The sequence below is a fragment of the Miniopterus natalensis genome, chromosome 7 (genome assembly GCF_054644295.1).
Source record: "Miniopterus natalensis isolate mMinNat1 chromosome 7, mMinNat1.hap1, whole genome shotgun sequence".
Taxonomy (NCBI): domain Eukaryota; kingdom Metazoa; phylum Chordata; class Mammalia; order Chiroptera; family Miniopteridae; genus Miniopterus; species Miniopterus natalensis.
Window position 1 is genome coordinate 5,836,601 of NC_142087.1, and position 24,324 is coordinate 5,860,924.

The 24,324-nt window shown below is 40.7% G+C and overlaps 1 protein-coding gene across 1 annotated transcript; it reads left to right on the top strand.

Moving 5' to 3' along the window:
• The first annotated feature begins 6,720 nt into the window (after positions 1 to 6,720).
• SERINC3 (serine incorporator 3) lies at positions 6,721 to 23,932 on the top strand. Its single transcript, XM_016219374.2, has 10 exons — positions 6,721 to 6,832; positions 10,267 to 10,428; positions 10,999 to 11,192; positions 12,253 to 12,332; positions 13,002 to 13,139; positions 15,805 to 15,974; positions 16,765 to 16,855; positions 17,682 to 17,862; positions 21,780 to 22,007; positions 22,661 to 23,932. Exons 1-10 carry the CDS (start codon positions 6,794 to 6,796, stop codon positions 22,797 to 22,799), a joined length of 1,422 nt encoding a protein of 473 aa, XP_016074860.2. The 5' UTR covers positions 6,721 to 6,793; the 3' UTR covers positions 22,800 to 23,932.
• Positions 23,933 to 24,324: the final 392 nt, after the last annotated feature.

A 24,324-nucleotide genomic window follows, 5' to 3' on the forward strand; every position in this document is an offset into this window, starting at 1 on the left:
TAGTCATTAAAAGCTCTGGGCTCAGGCAGATCTGGATTCAAATCCTTTGTGACCTTGTGTAAGCATTTTCCCTCAGTTTCTTCACCCATAAGCTGGGAATTATAAGGAGGCTATCTAGCAGCGTTGTCATATAGGTCATATTAATTGAGACTAGTGCATGAAAAGTGCTTAACACAATATTAGTTCAATAAATGTCTGCTGCCAATAATGAAAATATAACTTTCTCTCCACATTTACACTTTTTTTTCTTGTTGCATGATACTGATGGCAATCTTTTCAGCATTTACCTTGCTTACCACTTCTCAAAAAAAAGCAGAAGCCATTAGACTCTAAAAGTATCTGTGCTGTGGATCTCAATCACTCCCACCTTCTCAGGAAAGTTGTGCTACTGATTTTCCCCTTCATCTTCTATATTTCTTCAGCCTTTCCCTCACCTGTCTTTGCCATCAGCATTTAAATCTGCTCAGTTCTCACCTGTGCTTAAAAAAGCATCACCTGGCTGTTCAGTGGTTAGAGCGCTGGCCCTCAGACTGAAGGGTCCTGGGTTCGATTCAGGTCAAGGCATGTACCTCGGCTGCAGACTGGATTCCCAGCCCTGTGAAGGGAGGCAACTGATTGGTGTGTCTCTCACATGGATGTTTTTTCTCTCTCTCTCTCCCTTCCACTCTCTCTGAAGAAAGTATCGTGGGGTGAGGATTAAAAAAAAAAGGCTTCACCTGATTCCCCGATCACTCTCCAGCCTTCCCTCCCCTTCACAAGCTTCTCTCAGCCGCCTACACTTTCATCTTAACCTTCTCACATCCCACTCTCTCCTCACCCACTGATACATTACACTGAACCCTTGGAAACTGCCGGTATTATAGATTCTGCCCCCACCATTTCACTAAATCTGCTCAATTAGGTCCCCGGCGATCTTTCTATTTCTTTATCCAAAGGACACTTTAATGTTTAACTTATTTAATTTGAAATCTCAGCAGCATCCAGCAAAGTTGAGCTCTTTCTTCCTTCTGCTTTCATTACTACACAATCCTAGGTTTCCTCCTACTGCTCTGGCCATTTCTTCTAGGCGATGTCTAAGTGCATGGTTCTTCCAAGAGGGTGCAATGCAGTGGCCCTGAATGATTTGGGCCTTTTGTTTAATCTCTCTGAATGGGTTCTCTTCCAATATTGACTACAGTTCCAGTTGTACTGGGTGTCTTTAGTCTTTTAAATATTGATTTAAGGTCCAGTTGTGCTAGACTGCATTTGTCTCCATGAATGTACCTTTGAACGTGTTTGGAATACATGCCATGAGGGCAGGGACCTAATTCCTTACCACCTACACAATGCCTGGCACGTAGGAGATGCTCAATAAATATTTTTTGAATCACAATAAAGGAATGGCCGCAATGTGAAAGATTGGAAGAGTGATGACACCAAAAGAGAACAACCCTGATCTAAAACCATACCTCTATCAAATACACACACCACACACTCACTGACACACACAACTGACTGCTCAAAATCCTTTGATGGTTCCCCAATGGCCCAAAGATAAAGTCCAAACTCCTCAAAACCTGCAAGGAGATACAAGAAAAGTCTTCCAGAAGGGGCACCTCTTATCGCTGCAACATCATCTAGCCAGACCACTTCTACTTCTTGGAATCTGACTCTAGCCAGCCTGTGAAATTCTTGCAAATTCCCAAGAAGCCTGCACTCTCCCCCAGGGCTTTGCACACACTGCTTTCTCTGCCTAGAACACTGTGCACTCAGCCTCATCTTCTGACCAATACAAAGGCAGATTCACGTCTCATTTTGGGAGTCATTCCCTTTTGGAATCTCTCTCTGACCATCCACCCCCACGTCCTCTCTGGAAATCTGGGTTAACTGCCTTCTCTGTGCATTCATAGTACCCTGTATGTCCAAAATCACAATGCGAATCACAACAAATGCCTATTTACTGCGTAAACCTGTGCCGTTCCCGGAGGATAACATGTCTCATTAACTTTTCTACCCACGGCAATCAGTCCAGGCCTCGGAACATAAAACATGCTCAATGATGGACTCCTTGTAGTAGTGGTATGCCTTGGAGGTATTGAGGATTGGGTTGGAGACCACAGCAACAAAGCAAGTATTGAAACAAAGCCTGGCGTACCCTTTTTGCTGGTGGAGGGCCTTGCTTTTAATTTGTAAAAAAAGCGCAGCACCTGTGGAGCTCAATAAAGCCAAGCTCACTTACCTGTAGTAATAATAAAACCTCCCAAGTATTGAGGACTTACCTGCAAGGATTTTAAATATAAATGTACTTCGTAATAGCCTCATAAGACTGGTGCGCTATCTTTATCCCCACTTTGCAGATGGGAAAACTGATACACAAGTCAGTCCTCTCTGGCTCACCAAGAGTCACATAGACAGACAGACATTTTCTGCAGTTTTTAGTTATTCCCCGGCCCTCAAATAAAAAGGACATTTCTGTTTTTAAACAAACTTTCAGGTCAGGCCAAGCAATGGCTCCCAAAATACAATGAAAGCGGAAAAAAGCACTCCAAGCCCGCACCGGGCAGGGCTAAAGGCACGCGGGGACGCCGCCGCAGCGCGGCTGGTCCCAGCCTCCTTCCCGGGGTCCCCGCCGCCCAGCCCGTCGCCAACGGCAGAGAGCCCGCACCGGGCGGCGGCTTCGGCCGCCACTGCCTTTCCGCCCCTGCTCACCTGCGCTCCCGCCGCCTCGCCTCGCCTCGCCCGGGCCCCGGGCCCCCGGCGCCTCCCCCGGGCTGCCAGGCGCACGCAGCTCACGGCGGAGCCCGTTGCCGTGGCGACCGGAGTTGCTGAACTCCCGCGGCTCGCGCTACGGCGGCTCGGAAGGGACGCGGAGGGCTCGCGGGTCCTTCGCGGCCGGCGCGGGGGAGGAGGGAAAGCGGTTGGGATCGCGCGCCGGAGCGGTGCGGGGCTCGGGTTTGGCAGGCTGGAACTTGGCCCAGAGGAAAGGGAGAGGAAGGGAATGCTGGGCAAAGGGGGACGGCAAGGCCCGGGGGACCCTTGCGCCTCGGATCCGTCCAGTGCCTCAGTTTCTCTCCCTGTACGATGGAGACCATTCGGGGAGAGGACGGGCCGCAGGCGGACGCTTGCAGCACTGGGACTATTTGAAGACGGGAAAACTGATTTGGGCGGGGTGGCAGATGCCTCTTTCTTTAATACCCAAAGCGGTGGTGTGGCGAAGAATAAATAAACTTGTTCCTTTGGACTCAAGATGAGAAGTAGATCACCACATTTAATTTCAGTATTGGAGAATAATTTAGTTTGTGACCAGCAATTGTACTTGGAATAAGCATGCAGATACACTGGAACAGGAATCCAACAGGATTTTCATTGCTACGTTGTTTGTAAAAGGATTGAGACCAGTCTAAATGTCCATCGGTAGGGGATTGCGTATGTATGTAAATTATGGTGCATCCATAAAACGGATTACTATAGCAAGAATTAAGAGACCCAGGAAAATAAAGATGTAGATACAATTTAGCTGTAGACTTGTGAAAAGGGGGTGATAGATAATACACATAATGCTGGCACATGCACATATGAACTCTGGAAAGAGATCTGGGAGATGGGGGTGTGGTATAAAATAATGCATTTTCACTGTACTTTTATGTAGTATTTTCAGAAACCAAGTACATGTATTTTCAAACAATATATAAGAATGTAGGAGATCAGGAATATGCCACCCCAAAATATGCCATTTATAAGGATTATTTTGAGCTGAAGGCATTTGAGAAATACGCAAAGAAAGACTCTGCCCTAACCCAATAAATTTCCCTTTGCTTAGGTTCCACTCCCCTCCACCTGGGAGAGCAGCAATTAATCACAGGAGACAACTCTAGACTCATCAGTGAGAGGAATCTACATAACAAATCTTGTGAAACACAGTCCTTATCTTCCATTAATTTTTGCCTTGAATCTGCCTTCCCACAGCATGTCCCTCTAAAAACCTAAACCCCTTTCTATTGTCTTAGCACTTCTCTACAAATTTAAAGTTTACCAGCCTTGATCAATTGGTATAAAAGCCTCCATGCCTAGCAAGTCACTGAACCCAAGAGAGTAAAAGACAAATTTCCCTCTCCCACAGGTGAAAAAACACACACCTAGTTTTGACAATCAACATGCAAAAATGGGAGGGGCTGTTTGGATGGCAGTGAGCCCCCCACCCTAGAAGAGATGTTGCTGAGGGATTCTTGCAACAGGTGGAAAACTGAAGTAGAGGATCTCAAAGATGTGCCTTCCCCCAACTTTGCCGCCTAGATGAGGCACACTTAATCACTTCGGGTTAAAAACATTGAGAGATGGGCAGGATCCCACATTTGGGAGGACTAATGCTTGCAGGTCAGAAAATGAAAAACTCTTCACTGCTGTCTTGACCCAGTGTTCCTCACTGAACATAAGCAGTGCTCACAGAATGTAAACAAATATCAGACAGGGCTCCATAGTTGGAACAAGGCTGAGACAAATGATTCAACATCTTTCTCTTCTAACATGAGTGGATCCTGCTTTTTTCCCCTTTTTCCCCCCCTGCCTTTTCAATGACAATTCTGGCCCTTCTTTAATCTTCCTACCTCCAGGGTAAAAATTAAGATACCTAATCATCAAATTGTCCCTGCTACTTGACTGTGTCCAATTCAAAACAACTACCCACTTCCTTAAGCCATCCTTAGAGATACCAAGCACAAACTCAAATCCTAATATAAACTCTTCCCAAGTTACCAAAATTCCTCACGGTTTTCCTGGTGTGTGCTCTCCCTTAAAGAACAAGCTAAATAAATCTTTTCTGTTATAGGGTTGTAAGAGTTACCTGGAAGGTTCAGTGGTCCTGAAGCAATCTGACTTGGGCAGGCATTTGGGGTAAGGGGAGGAGAGAGGCTGAGGCAGGAATTAGGAAAGTTTGAGTAATTCTCCTTCCTCTGCCATCAACCCTTTCTGTGGCCTTCAGCAAACCACTTCACTTCGAGCCTTTTTCCATTTCAGTAAAAGAAGAAATCTGAGTATATTTCTAAGGCTTTTTCCAATCTAAATATTATAGGATTCTAAACTCTACAGGTTCTTATATTCTCAGGTAAATGTTCCCCTACATTAGTCATTTGTCCAACATTATCCTCATTGTTGTCACATCTACCTACTGTAAGCACAGAAAAAGGCCGCTCTTTTTCTTTGTTGTGGCCTTCCACAAGTTATGAGAAGCACCTGGTAATTAAAGGAGCGGTTGCACGCTTCCCAGATTCAAGCTGCATCTCTGTTCAAAGAGCCCGACAGATGAGGGCTGTAAGGGCCCCACTTGCCCCACCCCCCCTCCTCCCTGTGGTTTTAACGACTCCAGGATAATTCTCATCAGTCTCTAGTTAGTAGGAAGTGCCCTCTCCCCTCCCCTTCAAACCCAAGCCTCCCCTTTAGGAACTCTGTAACTTTTGCTCGATGCATGTTTTACAGGCTTGCGAAGATGCTGATAAAAACATCTCCTTAGGACATCTGCTGGACAGTCTCTTAGAAAGCAAACAAACTGTAACTTCTCAAGACAGCCCTCGGGATCTGGCAAACTTCAATGTTATCCCACTCCCTTCTTTATCGTCTTGCCACAGCTGCCACTTAGTCCCTAATACCCCAATAAAAAAGCAACCCGCTCTATCTTTGTAGCCTTGTGCCACCTAAGGGCACCTGGCCCTTTCCTCCCTTGGAAAGTAACATAAATTTCCACCCTGCATCTATCTCTTCTCTCAGTTGTGAATTCTTTCACAGTCCGCGTCACCAGCCAAACCCTAACACATACCACCTATACTGGTACGTATTTAAGTAAGTCATTTTCAAGTATTTCTTTTTAAATAGAATCTCAATTTTTACTGACATCTACAAAAGGAAAATTTACCTCATTGCTTAAATGGAAAACCAGCATTGGTTGGTAGAAATGGAAGAGTTTTTTGCAAACACACACACACCCCCTAAAACCTGTTATTTAACTGTGGATGTGGCTACCTTTGGAAAGATGTGGAAAATGAAGCCTTTATTCTTGAGATAAGCAAATGTTAGAAAAATATTAAATACATACTAGTCCCAAGCAAACCTTTTCTTTGGTTTGAAGTAGGACTTTTTCACTGTGCCTTTCAATGTTACTTAATGTCATGTTCATTTCATTTACCCCAAATGATATACAGTGCCCACTTTTTAGGAAACACTGCCCATTTTCCCTTGACTCTTTAAGTTCTCAGATTAAATATAAACTCCTCAGAAAAGCCTTTCAGTCCTACCCTTCCCCCCAACTAAATTGCTTTCCCCCTTACACAGTGGGCATTAAACTTTTATTGAAAGAATATTCCCTTATGCTACGTCTTCATAGTACTCATCACAATATATCATGGTGCATTTATGTTGTCAGTCGCTTCTTAACCAGGCCAAAAATTCTTGTACACTTCAGTACCCCAGATACTGACACATAATGGGCTTGAAGTAATACAAATGAGGTGAGGAGATGAAGCCTCCACAACTCCTGCGGCGCCAGCAGGTTCAGCCCTGCCTCCTCCCCCAACAGGGGACAGGGTTAGCCCCGCCTCCCTTAGCCCCGCCTCCCCTTAGCCCCGCCTCCCCTAGCCCCGCCTCCCCTAGCCCCGCCTTCTCCCTCTACCAAAGGCAGTGGCCTAGGGCGGGGGGCGGGGCCACGGAAGGACGCGAGCCGCGTGTTTCCGGCCTGGGAAACCGTCGCGTTTCTGAGGAGAATCTCAACTGGCAGTTAACACCGCGCTAGAAGCCTCGGTCCGCGACTTCCATCTCCAGCGTCACCATGGGAGCTGTGCTGGGCGCCTTCTCCCTGGCCAGCTGGGTGAGTTCGGGTCTGGTGCCTCCTTCGGAGCTGTGAGTTGGACGAGGGGGGGCGATAGTGAGCCCCAAGATCAGACCCGAAGTGGTCTCGGCTGCGGAGGCCCGCGGGTTGGAGGGACCAGTCCTGAGCTGCAGAGCGTCTCCAGGGGCCCGGGCCAAGATCCGCGATGCCGGGCTACCGGGATCAGGGGCTCCCTCTCCGGGCCTGCTGAAGAACGTCGGAGGCCAGGCCGCCATTGTTTACAATTTCTGTTGCCCCGCCCCCGCGAGCCTTCGGGCCTCTGGGTTCACCCGCGGCTGGAACAGGACCAAGGACTGAGTTCCCAAGGCAGGAGCTCTCTGGTTCATTTCGGCGCCATTTAAGTTGCGTGGCTTGAATAATATTTTTTATCCCGTAGCACGGGATTTGCCAAAGCTACAGAGTATGTGGCAGAGCTGTCATTTTAACCGAGGCCTATGTGCAGTTCTGGTACAAGGGGAAGAAGTCCTTGTAGATTATTATTCAGAATTGGAAGCCAAGGTCCCTAAACTTTGGGACCTTGTACAAGTCATTTATCTCTTGCCATAAGACGAGGATAATCACTCCAGCATCCCTCGCCTGGAGAGCTATTGTGGGATAAAGTGAATAAATGTTTCATGAAATAATTCTTACCTTTACCATCTGCTGTACAATTTTTCTACCACATTAAAAAAAAATCCTGGACAGTTGATTTTAACAATCCACCTAGTGGGTCAAACTCACTATTTACAAAATAGAAGTAGGAAAAAATATAGTTAAGATCATTAATTAAAGAGTGAATTAGTAATTTGAAAGAAAGAAGTCTTTCCTATCCTAATAACCTGAAACGCATTTTGGCTTTGATGTAAAACGAAGATTTGAACTGATGCCATCAAAGCACTTCTACCTAGAAATCACTTTCATATTTTAAGAATCCCTTTTGTTCACTAGGTACAGCAAGGAGTTAAGGTACCAGAGAATGGATTGAGTGGGGGGAAGAATAATAGGAAATGAAGTCAGAAAGCAGCAGGGAGCCAAATCTTGTAGATCTCCATTCTCCTGTCTTGTAGGCCAGTTTAAGGACTTTGGCTTTTACTCTTAAGTGCTATGGGGATCCATTACAGAAAAGAGGAATGATCTGATCTGACCATGTTTTAACAAGCTTGCTGTGTGGAGAACAGATGGTAGAAAAGAATGGGTAAAGCAGTGTAGGGGAGGAAAAACTTTCCACCCTTAGTAGTTATGGGCCTGTGGATTAAACTGGCAAAAGACAGATAAGCAGGAGAAAAAAGAGTTTGTTTATGTGTGCAACCCACACACGAGTGCTCGGTGATAAACAACTCAGAGGGGTGGTTAGAATGTAGGGCTTATCTTCCTATCCTAATAGGGGAAAAGGAGGTGGGAGAAAAGGGCTTCTATGGGAAGAACAAATGTGTTTTCTCTTTCTTTGGAAAGACAAGTGGATTTGTAGGAGAACAAACAGGAGATAAGAAAGTTTGTGATAATACTTGTTTGTGTGGATGCAGAGGTCTTTTTGTCTTCTTCATGGGCATAAAACTCCCTTGGAGAGAGAAGTTGCTGCTTTTAGTCAGATGAGGAAAGCTCTGAGAAGGCTTTTTTTCTGCATCTGTTCTGAATCTCAAATGTTTTCATCTTAACATAATCTTTATACTAACTCTAGGTTATGAGTGGGTTGCTACAGCAGTGAAATAGGAGCTATTGCATTTAATCCAGATGAGAGATGATATTAGTGGCTTAGACCAAAGGATAGCTAAGGATGCTATGAAAGTGGTCAGATTCTGGGTATATTCTGAGGATAGAGCTGATGTACTGACAGATTGGATGAGGGTTTTGGAAAAAGAGAAGGCATCAAGGATGACTCCAAGGTTTCTGGAGTGAGCAACCAGAAGAATAGAGTTGTCATTTAGAGATAAGGAAGTAACATAACATATAGTAGAACAGGTTTCTTCCACACATAAAGTATCTTTTTTTTTTTTTAATTAAAGGTGTTTTTTAAAAATATATCTTTATTGATTTCAGAGAGGGAGAGAGAGAGATAGAAACATCAATGATGAGAGAGTTGTCATTGATCAGCTGCCTCCTGCATGCCCCCCAACTGGGGATCGAGCCCGCAACCCGGGCATGTGCCCTGACTGGGAATCAAACCGCAATCCCCTGGATCCCAGGTCGCTGCTCAACCGCTGAGCCTCACCCGCCCGGGCCACACATCAAGTATCTTTACACAGGAGGTACTTGATTCATTTTTATGGCTGAAAAATATTGCATTGTGTGGATATACCACATTTTACCTATCCATTCATCAACTGATAGGCATTTGGGTTGTTTCTGCCTTTTGGCAGTTGTGAATAGTACTGCTGTGAACATTCATGTACAAACTTTTATTTGAATACCTGTTTCAGTTCTTTGGGTGTATATTTAGGAGTGGAATTACTGGGTCATGTGGTAATTCTGTGTTTAATTTTTTGAGGAATTTCCAGGTTACTATATATTTATTGATTTATTTTTATCAATTTTAGAGAGAGGAAGGGAGGGAGAGAGAGAAACATTGATGTGAGAGAGAAACATCGATTAGTTGCCTCCCATATGTGCCCTGACCAGAGATTGAACCCACAACCTGGGTATGTGCCCTTACTGGGAATCAAACCCGCCACCTTTTGGTGGTCAGGATCACGCTCAAACCAACAGCCATATTGGCCAGGGCTCCAGGTTACTCTTGAATGGAGTTAAATAGCCCTTGCTATCATAATTTATAAGGGTTTCCAGGTAATGTTGCTTTATGCTGTAATAGCAGATTTAGTAACTAGGATTCTCGGTAAATAGCAAGTGCAGTTAGGTTTGTATTTTTCTCAATATTAAGATATGTTGTTTTTAAATTCAATATGATCCCTGTGTGAATATAAGTAAAATTTATTGGGCTTTTAACATGTTTTAGGTACTGTGTTGAATGCTTATTTAATACAGTCATGTGTGAAGGAGGAAGATTTTGTTACTGAGTCTATTTTACAGATGGAGAAAAAGGGTTTGCTGAGATAAAGTGGCAGAAATAACATTGAATCCAGAGCCCATGCTTTTGTTGTTGTTGTTAATCCTCACCTGAAGATATTTTCTCCATTGCCCTTTGGAGAGAATAGAAGGGAAGGAGGGAAGGGGAGAGAAAGAAAGAGAGAGAGAGAAACATAGATGTGAGAGAGGCACATTGACTGGTTGCCTCCCTCAAGCGCCTGGACCAGGGACGGAGCGGGGAGCAAACCCACAATCATAGGTGCCCTTGGCCTGGAATCGAACCCTCGACCCCTTGGTTGTAATTCTCTATTAAAACCGTCAGTGCCTGGTGTGCTTCGTTTTCTGTTCTGCGATACTTGTGTCATAAAGGAGTCCACTGAAAGGTCTCAGATGGTCATATGTACTTATTACAGGTTCCATGCCTTTGCGGTGGTGCATCATGTTTGCTGTGTAGCTGCTGTCCCAACAGTAAGAACTCCACTGTGACTCGCCTCATTTATGCTTTTATTCTCATCCTGGGCACGATCACATCCTGCATCATGCTGAGGGAAGAGATGCAAGGTCCCCTGAAGAAGGTTAGTAGAAGGAACAGAACCCTTAATGTACTGATCATTTTAGTTGACATTAATGTTCTTATTTATCTCTTCACTGTTAGGAAAGTCAGTCAAGTTCATTGTCATTTGGGGTATAGTCAAGACACAGAATATGAAGGTATTAGTCCTTTTCTGGAAATACAGGAGGTCAAAGTGAACATCTTTAGGTTCTAGTCTTAACAACCAGAAAACAGATATTAAAAGGGTGCCCCTAAAACATTTGCTGTCCATGTATGTCTAGATTTAAACATTTAAACTGAACTAGGCCTTTGGAAGGAGTGAGTTGTAACATGAAATTCATGGGGAAATGGGAGATAACCTCATCAGTAGAAAAATGCAAAGAGAGCACTTCACTTTTATTTCCAAAATGCAAGTTGTTTATACTATTTGGTGACAGGATGGTAAATTAATTGGAAGGCAAAGAGAACAATCCCACAGGATAGTCTTGAAATTGTTGAAGTAATCAGTTTTATAAATCCAGGCTTTCCTGTGGGGATAGAATCTCTGTTTAAATGTGGGTGTTCCTATAACATTGAAATTATTTTTTTCCAGATTCCTGGATTCTGTGAAGGGGGATTTAAAATCAACGTGGCCGATATAAAGGCAGATAAAGATTGTAATGTGCAGGTCGGTTATAAAGCTGTATATCGGATCAGCTTTGCCTTGGCCATCTTTTTCTTTGCCTTTTATCTGCTCATGTTGAAAGTAAAAACCAGTAAAGATCCCAGAGCAGCAATACACAATGGGTATGTAAAATTTATTTATTATTGTTATATTATGGTGTGGACCCTCCCATTCAGCAGTTAATGTTGCCATTCTGATGGGAGCGGTAGAGTATGTAGATCAGTGGTCCAGATGTATGTCTGACCCATTAACATGTGAAATTGTTTCAGCGTCATTTTCAGTTGGAGACCCATAACATTGGAGGAGGTAGAGGGGATGAGGAGAGTCTTATCTTTTTTAAAAAATGCCTTTTGTTTCAAGTTTCTAGATTTTTATTGAACACCTATGTAATAGTTAATCACGGTGCTAGGCTCCACACACACTTTTTTTCCTTTCTGTTGTTAAAAGATAACCTTGTGCATGATATATTTAAACAATATACAGAAAGATAAACAGTGAATATATTTGGGCCACTGATTTACACATTCTATTGCTTTCCATTCCTGGCCCCCAGTTCCCCTAATTCTCATTTAAAGACTGAAGGGAGTTTTGTAAACTTTATAATCTCCTTTTTACAGATGCAATAACTAAATTTCAGAGAGGTTATATAAATTGCTTGAGATCTCGGCCAGTGAGGGTTGGAGCTGAGATTAAAATTCAGGTCTGTCCAGCTCCAAAGCCTGATTCTTTTCACTCTGTCATACAGGGAGTCTTTAAAGACTTGGTCTTGGCTTTGCCAGTGACGAACTGTGTAATTGTGAGCAAGGCACTTACATCCTATGTTGTAAAAGAAGGATTGGGTGATTACTTTTCCCTAGATCTAATAGTTAATTGCCCTATATTTACGTCACATTGCTAGTGTTCTACACTTCGGAATTCTAGAAAAGTTCCTATCTTTAAGTGCTAAAAGTAGGGACACTCTAAGGATACATGTTCCTCTTAGTGTGAATGATCTGTTCTCTGTGCTATTTGATCTTAAATTGTGTGAAATATTGAATGAAGTAGCTTCATTCAGATGAAGATCTAAGTTGAGTCATGTTGAAAATGCTACTAAGGCTTATTTTTGCATTTTAGAAATTCATTTTCTCACTGTAAGGGTGAAAATTAGCACGTCATAAATGCATTTTTTAAATATTTTAATAGGTTTTGGTTCTTCAAAATTGCTGCCATTGTTGGTATCATGGTTGGATCTTTCTACATCCCTGGGGGCCATTTCACCACAGGTATGGTTCACTATTAAGGGGGTTAATTATAGTACATACAGACTCTACAAATGATTGAGTTAAAGCTATATTTTCATTACTGATTTTGCAGAACTGACAGTTAAAGGAAGTGGTGTCCAGTTATCTGACTTGGTACTAATATTAAGGTATTAAGGCATTCAGGTCGCTTCTTAGGTGTTCTGGAACAATATGTTAATTGTTTGCCGATATTTTAGCAGTCTGTCTTCTTACTTGGCAATACTAAGTTCATCGGAGAGCTTATCAACATAAGGACTTGTAACTTATGTGCTCTGCCCCCCCCTCACCCCCTCACCCCACCCCCGTCTTCGCCTCCTTCCTTACTGTGGCATCAAGTGACATATGTGGATTTCCACTATGATTTTTCCTTCCTCTAAGGTAAAGGAAAAAGGCTTATCGTAGCATTTGGAATATCAGATTCTAGGCTCCCCTTGGCACAAGCTAGAATAAGTTTTACAAGGTTTGAAACCCAACAGAACACTTCTCAGAGAATGCCTTTGAGCTTGGAATTGGAGTGGTCTTACTGTACTGCTGGAGACAGAGTATGTCTCTACCATCTCTCTCTTACTTGAACTGAAATCTTTAGAATGTTGGCAGCATCTGAAATGCCACTCGTGTGGCCCAGAATAACCTTTTCCTTTTGGCTTGTAGTCTGGTTCGTTGTTGGCATGTTCGGGGCCTTCTTCTTCATCCTGATCCAGCTGGTGCTGTTGGTGGACCTGGCTCACTCTCTGAACGAGTCGTGTGTGAATCGAATGGAGGAAGGAAACCCGAGGTGCTGGTATGCTGGTAGGTACCTGACCCACCTGTGAGGCCGTGCTGCATATGCTGCGTTAAACAGGGTGTGCAGGGAAAACCTCCGTGGATTCAGTGTGTGAACTTGCAAGGTCGAGCTGACTTTTGAAAAACTATAATTTCCCATTGAGTCGTGAATTACATGCATTACTGGAAGGAAGTAACACAGACCATATAAATCATTGGATTCCCCCACTTCACTTATTTTGAGATTTGTAATGTAACTACATGTATTTAGATAAGGGGAAAAGCTTTATTTAGTGACATAGTTCTGCTTTTGATTTCCTTGTTTCCCTGGACAAGGACTCACATGCATTCTACACATGGGACATCTGCCAGCAGGTCCTTCTCACCAGAAGGTGAATGGTACTTACTGTTTTATTCAGAATGTGACTCTACACCCTTGTAAAATCCTTCTGGTGGGAAAAGGGTACTTATAATTTTTAGGTTGGGAACACAATTTATAGCCTGTAATAATGGGGAGGGACTTTGGAGCCCTCTAGTTATTAGGAGCAATACCCAGCCGTGCTTTAGTTTTAAAAATAATGGTTGAGAGTCCTGGCCCTGACTTCCTCCTCCTGGCTCCCCAGTTGTAAAATAATAGATGCTCTGTGTCAAGAACTTGAAAACCAAAAAATCACAAAAGAAAAAAATTCCCCCATAATCTAACTCCCCAGTAATTATTACTCACTGTTAACACATTAGTCTATAGCCTTCTAGTCTTTTTTCTACATGTACATGTGTATCTTCCGTGTATAGGAAACAAGTTATTGAAAAATGGGTAATATGTTTGTGTCTTATTTATTTTTAAAATGTATTATATATTCAGTAGTTTATAGTTTGACCTTTTTTAAAGCTTAGAAATAGATTGTGAATATGTTTGGCCATAGTACAGCAATAAATACCCAATAACATATCTTTGAGTACACTTCTGATTATTTCCTTAGAATAAATTTCCAGAAGTAGAAGGGACAAAGGGTATGGATATTTTAAATGCTTTTAGTACATGTTATCACATTGTCCAGCTTCCTTTTCATCTTATTTATTTAGGGTGCTGCTTTTTAAATTGAAAAAGAAAAAAATAAGTGCCATTTTTACCATAAACACAAATGATAGAATTTTATAAAAAATAAAACATGCAACTCTACCAACCTTCAACAACCCCCTTTCCTCTCCAGATGTCACCACTATTATTGGACCTTTATGTATTTGTGCGCATCCACATGTTTTGTTTTGTTTATCTTCACCTGAGGATATTTTTTCCATTGCTTTTCAGAGAGAGTGGAAAGGAGAGAGAGAAAGAGAGAGAAACATCCCTTGGTTGCCTCCCTACTGGGGCTGGGGAGAGAGCCTACAACCCAGGTATGTGCCCTTGACCAGAATTGAGCCCAAGACCCTTCAGCCCTTGGGCCAACGCTCTAATCACTGAGCCAAACCCGCTAGGGCTGTTTTTATGTTTAAATGTAAATAAATTTATACTGTGTTTCATTCCATGACTTGCTCTTTCCACTTACTGTATGATGAATGGTGTCCCCTGCCAGGGAGCGCAGATATGTCTTGCTCATTTAACAGTCGCATGGTATTCCCATCTGTACAATTCCTTGATGTTCCAGGGCATGGTGTACCACAATTTATTTACCCATTGCCCTGCTGTTGGTCACTTAAACTGTTTGTAATGTCTGTTTATTGCAGAAAAAGATTTGTAAATTATCGTTATGGGTTGGGAATCCTGAACCACTTCCTTCTTTCTGACTAATAAAATTTGTTTCATTTTTTTTAACCTGTTTACTTCTGTTTTGTATAATTCATTCTCAGTCACTCCAACTCTAGAAGAACTTAATAATGAACTTTGCCGTACTTTGGAGTAACTAAAAGTAGAGAAATCTTGTATGTTCAGATGGGAAAACATTAAGAGTAACTTAAGTATAGCATCAGTAACATCATATATAGCATTTAAGCCATGCAAAATCCATTGAGACTGAGATAAGTAGAAACTAGTTTTTTCAAATAAGTTTGTGCTTTGAATTAAATACAGTTGGTGTGATATACTGTATACTGTTTTCATGTTTTTCAGAGTTACACAGCTAATTTTATTATCCACGTGAATAGAAAGGAACATTACTTTAGATATTTGAAAGTAGCAAATAAGCCACTTTCCCACAATGATGTGGTCTTGTGACAGGAAATGGGTTTATGTAACCAGTAGCTATGGAGGAAAAACTGCCATTAAAGATGCCTGTCTATTCTGTTTTCTTCTAACACCGTCCCTGGCGCTCAGCTTGCTGTGAACTGCTTCATTTTGAGGGCTATGAAGTCTTTTAAGTTCCTAAGAGAAGCTTATAATGAACAATATTTTGCATGTAGTTAGAATTTATTCTGTTTAGAATGATCAGATGTCTGGTTTTTCAACCCATGAAATCAAGTTAGGTAATCCAGGAAGTGAATTCAGTTGTTTGGTGGATTTTGTAATTTACTATTGAGCCAACTCTAACACAATCTGAAACTTCAACCTTGGGGCCTCTGTCACTTCACTGTAAATTAGTAACCACCGTCAAAGTGAAATAATGTCTATTTTTAAATGGAGAAGAAAGTTGGTCTTCATTATAAAAGTTTGTTAGGAGTGTGGGTATTCATATTGGTTTCCCTTTTTTCCCTTCAGTTTTACTATCCGTCACGAGCATCCTGTATACCCTGTCAATCATCTTTGTCAGTTTGCTCTATGTATACTACACCAAACCAGATGGCTGCACAGAAAACAAGTTCTTTATCAGTATTAACCTCATCCTTTGTGTTGTGGTTTCAATTCTATCCATCCACCCAAAAATTCAGGTATGGTGGTTTTCTGCTTCCTGTAGGGTTTTTAATTAATGCTAAACTTGAAACCTAGGTAACCTTTTATATGAACTTATGTCCACGTTTTACCCTGCTTAAACATTTCTCCATGTTATGATGAAATCTTTGTAATTATAACTTAGTAACTATAAAATGTGCCATTGAGTTGCCTATATTATAATTAAATGACTAATTTCCCTATAATGTAAAAAAAACCTAGGTAACTTGGGAATTTATAATTTTTATAAGATTTACATCTTGGGAATGATTCTTTTGAATCATTAGCCACGATATTTTAGGGGAGTTAACCCCCCAAAAAAGAATTGATTTTTAATACTTAAAAACAAAAGTCATGCTCCTGAGTTTCATCACTTAAATACTATACTTTGAAAAATTCATGGAGTTTTATATATGAAATCTGAAAAGAACATCTAGACATCTCATTTTAAAAATGAGGAAAGTGAAGTTCGAGAGAGATGAATCACCCAGCCAGTTAGTGACAAAGCTGATTTTAGATTCCACAACACCAAGAAACTGGTAAATCGAAGCTTTGTGTGATAAATAGGAATTTCCAGGATTATGAAATGCCTTGAGAACCAAGAGTACATGCTTCCTCTTTCTGGGTTCTTCCTGAAGCTAACTCAGAGATTACTTGTCATCTTTCAACTGTCAAGCAGAATCAGAAGGCTCTTAGTTAATAACAATTAAGTGGGTCCCAGGGAAGTACCCCAGGTTTCAGAAAGTCAGCCGTGCAATTCTGTGGCATGTTTTCTTTTTGATTCCATAGGAACACCACCCTCGTTCTGGTCTCCTGCAGTCCTCTATCATCACCATCTACACCATCTACCTGACATGGTCAGCCCTGACCAATGAGCCTGGTAAGGGAATAGCAAGAGCACACTCATTTGAGGAAAAGAAAGTGGAAATTATTCCTTTGGTGGAATAAAAGCTGCAGCTAGAGCAGATGTCAAGTGAACAAATATAATTTTGATTGATTCACACCAACGATTATCACTGTTGTCATTTTTTTATTTGACAGTCTAAGGGAAAAAAAGGTCAATGCCCCTGACTAAATAGTCAGGTTTTGCGTATTTTAAAAATTCCTGTGGTACACCAGTTGAAAATTGCTGCTCTAGGCTTTTTTCTGGACTAAGTCAAACTAGTTAAGAGGTAGACAAGATAACATTGTTTTGGCCCTTTGTAGGATTGTTTTAATTGAATTTTCCTTTGGTGTTACAAGCCCTAGAAGAAACTGCTGTAGGAAATCTCCTTTTGTAGCTATTATAGGATTATTTCTCAATAGGTTATTCTGTGGATTCCTTTGAAAGGAAAACAGTTATCACAGACCCTGTAATGATGACTTGCTTTTATTATATTCCTATGTAAATATGTGACAACAAAATTAGGGATAAACTCCTTGTGCTTAAAGCCTTTGCATAATTGTAGAACCAAGGAGATTTATCAGTTAAATTTCAAAACCAGTGAAATCAAGATTGGTAATTGTGAAATTTGACAAATTACTGTTTCTTTTTTTCTAAAACTAAGTCACTGATTGAAACACAAATATGTTACTGCTAAATTTCAGATTCTTTTATATAGTATTCCCATGTTTTATGTTATGACTGAATGTGTAACCACACCCCTCAAATACTTTCTTGGAACAAGTTGAGTTATAACTAAGGATAAAATATTTCCCATTTTCAGATCATTCCTGCAACCCAGGCCTGTGGAGCATCATTACACACCTGACTGCACCAACCTTGGCTCCTGCAAATTCAACTGCTCTGGTCCCTACCTCTGCTCCCCCATCACAGAGTGGGCATATTCTGGATAATGGAAATTTTATTGGGCTGTTACTCTTTGCTCTCTGCCTTTTGTATTCTAGGTAAGTTAAAAATACTTAGAACAAGATTCTCGTGAAGGTTAATACTGAGTGAAGCAGCTAGAATAGTGGCTCTGAAAATAGGTTGGCTTATCTTAAAAAAAAATTATTTCCTGATCATTGTAAATAATTAAACAACTACAGAATTATACATATCTAATGTTAAAGACTAGTAAATTCAAGACCCCAGATACAACCTATGTTAGCAGTTTGCACTTACCTTCCCACTCATTTTTATTGACATTTTCTATATAATAGCATATATTACTTTATTTCCAAATATGTAATAATAATGGGTAAGGATATATTTATAGGAACAAATAATATAAGTAAGAAAAGTATAAAATAGGAAATGTAAGTATCCTCCCTCGAGATTTACCTCTTCCACGGTTAACATTTGGTACACATTATTTCAGGCTTTTTTCCTTTGCTTATACTTACTATCAACCTATCTATGCATATATAATTACACATAATTTTATATAAAGCTAAATACACAATTTTTTTTAATCCTCACCTGAAGATACGTTTATTGATTTTAGAGAGAGAGGAAGGGAGAGAGAGAGAAACATCAAAGTGAGAAACATCAATCTGTTGCCTCCCACACTCACCCCAACCTGGGATCACGCGCCCCGACCCAGGATCAAACCCACAACCTAGGTATGTGCCCTGACTGGAAATTGAACCCATGACCTTTTTGGTGTACGGGACGATTCTCCAAATGAGTCACCCAGCTGGGGTAAATATACATCATTTTATTTATATCGCTTGATAAATAATTTTTAAAAATAAATTAGGGCTCTGGCCAGTGGCTCAGTTGTTTGGTGTTGTCCAGTGTAGTAAAAGGTTGCAGGTTCAATTCCTGGTCTGGGCACATGCCCCATTTGCGGGCTCAGTCCCTGGTTAAGGGGGCATGGCATGCAGGAGGCAGCTGATTGATGTTTTGCTCTCACATTGATGTTTCTCTCTCTCCCTTTCCTTTCCTCTCTCTGTAAAAATCAATAAAAAAATCTTTAAAACTAACTAAATAGAGAACATGATGTATAAATACACATGCTATTCTGAAATATGAATTTGTCTTTATAATCTGGATAGCTTTCCATAACATTATGTGTAGAACCTATTTTTTTATTTTATTTTTAATGATTGCTTAAAATAGGGTTTGGCAAACTATAGCCTTGGGCTGTCTGCCTATTTTGGGGTGTGTTTTTTTTTTTTGGTACACAGCTATGCTCATTTGTTTTCATATTGTCTATGACTATTTCTGTTTGTTTTGCCTTTGACCTACTTTTTTTTTAAAAGATATAATTCACATACCACAAAATTCACCCTTTAAAAGTATACAGTTCAGTAGTTTTTTAGTATGTTCACAGAATTGTGCAACCATCAAACCATCACCACAATTTTAACATTTTATTTACCCAGAAAGAAAACCCATGCTCATTAGCAGTCATTCCCCATTCTGCCTACCCTCGAGCTCCTTGCAGACAGTAACCTCTTTTCTGTCTCCAGATTTGCTTATTTAAACGTTTCATATGCATGGAATCATACACTATATGGTCTTTTATGACTGGCTTCTTTCACTTAGCATAATGTTTTCAAGGTTCATCTATGTTGTAGCATGTCAGTATTTAATTCCCTTCTGTTGTTGGAAATAATATTCCAAATTTCATTTATCCATTCATCAGTTAATGGATATTTGGCTATTTCCACTGTGGGGCTATCATGAATAATGCTGCTATGAATGTCTGTGTACAGATTTTTTGTGTAGATATACGTTTTCAGTTCTCTTGGGTATATACCTGTGAGTAGGATTGCTGGATTATATGGTACTGTTATGTTTAGCTTTTTAAAAAAATAAAACTTTTTATTGATTTCAGAGAGAGAGGAAGGGGGAGGGGGAGAGAGAGAGAAACATCAATGATGAGAGAGAGAGTTATTGATCGGCTGCCCCCTGCATCCCCTGCTGGGAATCAAGCCCACAACCCTGGGCATGTGCCCTGACCAGGAATCAAACCTCAGTCTCCTGGATCATAGGTCGATGCTCAGCTGCTGAGCCACACCAGCTGGGCTGCTATGTTTACCTTTTTGAGGAACTGCCAAAGCACTTTCCAAAGTGGCTACATCATGTTACAATCCTACCATCAATATTATGAGGGTTTTAATTTCATTACTTCCTAATCATTACATTGTACTTACGTCTTTTTGATTGTAGCCATTCTAGAGGATGTGAAGCAGCATTTCATTTTGGTTTTGATTTGCATTTCCCTAATGTCTAATGATGTTGAACATTTTACATGTGTTTATTAGCCATTTTTATGTCTTTCTTGAAGAAATGTCTATTTAAATCTTTTGTCTAGTCTTTAAATCAGCTTATTTGTCTTTTTATTGTTTTTGTATATGGTTTGAGGTACGGGGCCCAACTTCATTCTGTTGTATGGGGATATCCAGTTGTCCCAGCACCATTTGTTGAAAAGAGTATTTTTTCCCCACTGACTTGTCCTGGCATCCTTGTCAGAAATCAGTTGATCATAAGTGTAATGGTTTATTTCTTGACTCATAATTCTGTTTTGTTGATACGTATGTCTATTCTTATACTAATACCACTTTTTTGATTACTGTTGCTTTGTAGTAAGTTTTGAAATTGGGAAGTGTGAGCCATACAAATTTGTTCTTTTTCAAGATTGTTTTGGCTATCCTGAATCCCTTGCATTTCCATGTAAATTTTAGGTTCAGCCTGTCAATTTCTGCCAAAATATGAAAAAGGTAATTGGGATTTCTTTCAGTGGTTTATAGTTATTAGTGTACAAGTCTTAAACTTCTTTTGTTAAATTTCTTTCTAAGTATTTTATTTTTTATTGGCATTGTAAATGAGATTGTTTTCTTAATTTATCTTTGAGGTTGTTCATTGCTAATGTATAGAAATATAATTAATTTTTGTATATTAATTTTGTATCCTGCAAGGTTATTGATTGATTCCTTAGTACTTTTCCATATACAAAGTCAAGTCATCTGCAAATAGAGATCGTTTTACATCTTATTTTCCAATCTGGATGCCTTTTATCTTTTTCTTGCCTAATTGCTCTGGCTTGAACCTCCAGTACAATGTTGAATAGAAATGAAGAGTGGAGTTGTCTTGTTCCTGGTCTTAGGGGGAAAGCTTTTAGTTTTTCACTGTTAAATATGACTTTAGCACTAGGTTTTTTCATAAGTGTCCTTGATTAATTTGAGAAAGTTTTACTGTATTTCTAGTTGGAGTGTTTTTGTTATCTTGAAACGGTATTAGATTTTGTCAAATGTGTCTTTTTTATGTCTCTTGAGGTGATCGTGTGGTTTTTGTCCTTTTTTGTATGTATTTTGTAATTGAGTTATTTAACAAACTTTAGTGAGCATCTATTATGTCCCAGAAAGCACAGATGACTAAGGTCATTGTTGTTAATGACCTTAGTCATCTGTGAATAGCAAGAGAGACAGGAATGATAAATGCTATGGCAGAGGGAAGCATAAAGAGCTGTGGGAATTTAACCCAGCCTAGTGATGGAGTGATGTCAGAGAAGGATTTCCAGAGAATGTGGCACAAGCCAGAGAATTGAAGGATAAGTAAGTTAGCTGGGAGAAGGTTGAAGGTTGGTACATTCTAAGAATAGAAGAGGTGCGTGTGAAGTCATGGGAGTAGACATTGAAAGCATAGTATATTTTGGGAAACTCCTAAGCAGTTAAACCATCAAGTAGTAACTGATAAGAGTACTGTCTGTCTTGTGATGGCAGGAACAGTTCAGAACTTTAGGCAGGGCCCTTCAGAAGGCCATCAGCCCCGAAGTAGGAGCAGTTCAGAAATAACCTTCATGTATATAGGCCAATGGCAGCAGTTCATCTTCAGGGCCCATTTCTGACTTGTTTTCCTTGGGATCACTTTCTAGCTTCCGCACTTCCACCAATAGCCAGGTAAGTAAGCTGACTCTGTCAGGAAGTGAAAGTGTGATTCTCCGTGATACTGCCACCAACGGGTCCGGTGATGAAGAAGATGGACAGCCTCGGCGGGCCATGGACAATGAGAAAGAGGGAGTTCAGTACAGCTATGCTATGTTCCACCTGATGCTTTGCCTGGCTTCCTTGTACATCATGATGACCGTGACAGGCTGGTACAGGTAGGAGGCATAAACAGCACATATGGAAGACCACTTAGCCCCTTGGGCTGACTGTAAAGTCTTCATCCATTTTCCTGGCTTTGAAGTCCCCTTGTCTTACCTATATAATAAAGTTGTGTTCAGTGCTGACACTTTTCTGAAATACTTTTGACTTTTTTCCCTCTTGGATTTACAATCCAGTTGTGATTCTTACGGTGTAGATTATGGGGAGCTCTTTCAAACTTGAGTACTTGAGAGAGAAAATCATGACATTAAGCCATGTGGCCCATCTTTGTTCTCTAATTTTTCTCTGTGTCTGGAGAGGGCCATATGGAGTATTCTGATCAAAGTAATGATTGGTAAGGAAGGAAAGTTTCAGGGAGGCCATTTCAGTCTAGACTTTTACTAGTATCTAGAACAGCCCAATGTTCCTAAAGAACTTTGCTCAAAGATTAGTCAGGGTTCTCCATGCTGGCAAGAAGATGAAAGCCATTTGAGAGGTAGAGTTCCCTACTCATAAAAACTAAAAACAGCAGCTTCCTCAATTCCCTTCTAGAACCTTGCTAGGGAGTAGTGTTAGCCAAGTTTCCCTGGAGAACTTCCTGTCTTTGGGTGGGGAGGCTGCTTGATACTGGTATCAGACTCCTTTTCCTGACACTCTTCTGTTTTCTTAGCCCTGATGCGGAGTTCCGGAATGTGACCAGCAAGTGGCCAGCTGTGTGGGTCAAGATCAGCTCCAGCTGGGTCTGCCTCCTCCTCTACGTCTGGACCCTTGTGGCTCCAGTTGTCCTCACCAATCGCGACTTCAGCTGAACCTCTGAGTGCCAGGGACACCACTGAAATTCATAAACGTTCCCTTTGCTGAAAGCCCTTTTACTTTTGCTTCAACTAAAATATTAAGTGAATGCTTTGCGAATTTGACTATATCCAGGTTTATATCTGAGGGCAAGATTGAATTATGATTGATGCAGGATCTGAACTTTTCATTTACATTGCATTGTTTATTTTAAGGATATAGCTCAAAGGGAACATTTTTGCCTTGTAAAGTGAACTACAGCTGTGCTGTGAAGAGAGTCCTTTATTAAGACCTGTAGGTCCCTACAGCTTTGATTTAAAATGTAAGAGAAAACTATTGGATATTTGAGGCCATCGTTAATATATTTCTATTGCAGTATCCTTAAAGAGAAAGAAAAAAATTAATAATGTATTTCTAGGACAGTTTTCCTCTGTGAAAGTCTTTACTTGGGTGATGCAAGCACCCTGTTCAGTCCTTAAACTCTTAAGAGGTGTAGCATCATAGTACTTGAGCAAAGGAGTATGTGTGTGAGTCCTTCCCCAGAAGAGGGATTGCTGATAGGGCTACTGCTTCTGCACCTTGACACTTTTAATTTTTTTTATACTACAGCATTGATGCTGCTTGATTCAAGTCTATGGTTTTGCCAGAACATTAACTTCAATAAATGCTTTGTCGATTTGGTTAAAATGAAGATTCTCTTGGGGAAAAACTGCCATTTTAGTCAATGTAATTATTTTGTTATGAGTATGTAAAAGTAAAATGCATGTGAATTTATTATATTTGCACTATAAGGTATTTGATTACAATAGACTTATGCTTTTAAGGCCCTTTCTTTAACAGCTTTTATGAATTAGTAGCCATTCTATATTTTTTAGATTTATGTGGGCAGTCAGATTTATCAGGCCTCAGCAGAATGTGTCTGTTCCTGCTAAAACTTAAGGGCTGCTGAGTAAAATCTTGAACTCCTTCAACAATTTTACTAATATCTTCTCTGGGTGAGACTCTTGGGTAGATGAGAGGCAGGGGAAAGGAATTGTCAGGAATCCTCCAGGAGAGGTGGCACACAAGGAGATAGAAGTTTGTTCTTTCAACAAAGATTTACTGTCTGTTCTTTACCAACCCAGCCCATCAGGTTTTGGGATACAACTTTAAGCATCAGCTCTGCTATCTTGGACTTAGAGTTTCAAGGATGATGAAAATGAGATAACAAGTGGTACAATGTGGTGTAATTAGTGCTGGGACTTAGGGATTGCAGAGAACTCAAAGAAGAGGTGCCCGGGTTAGGGGCGTGTCATGGTAGGCTTCCTGGAAAGAGTGATGTCTAAGACAAGAATTGTTAGGAGTTAGCTAAGAAATGGGGACGTGGGATGGCATTGCTGAAGGGTAGACAAAACTGCATGTTAAAGGCAGGGAGATTTTTAAAAAACTTGTTTAGTAAAGCCGGAATGGGGAGAAATGGGCTGAGACTAGGTTATGAAAGTCTTTGTAAACCACGCTAAGGAGTTTAGACCTTATGTTGAGGGCAGTGGGGAGCGTATTTAT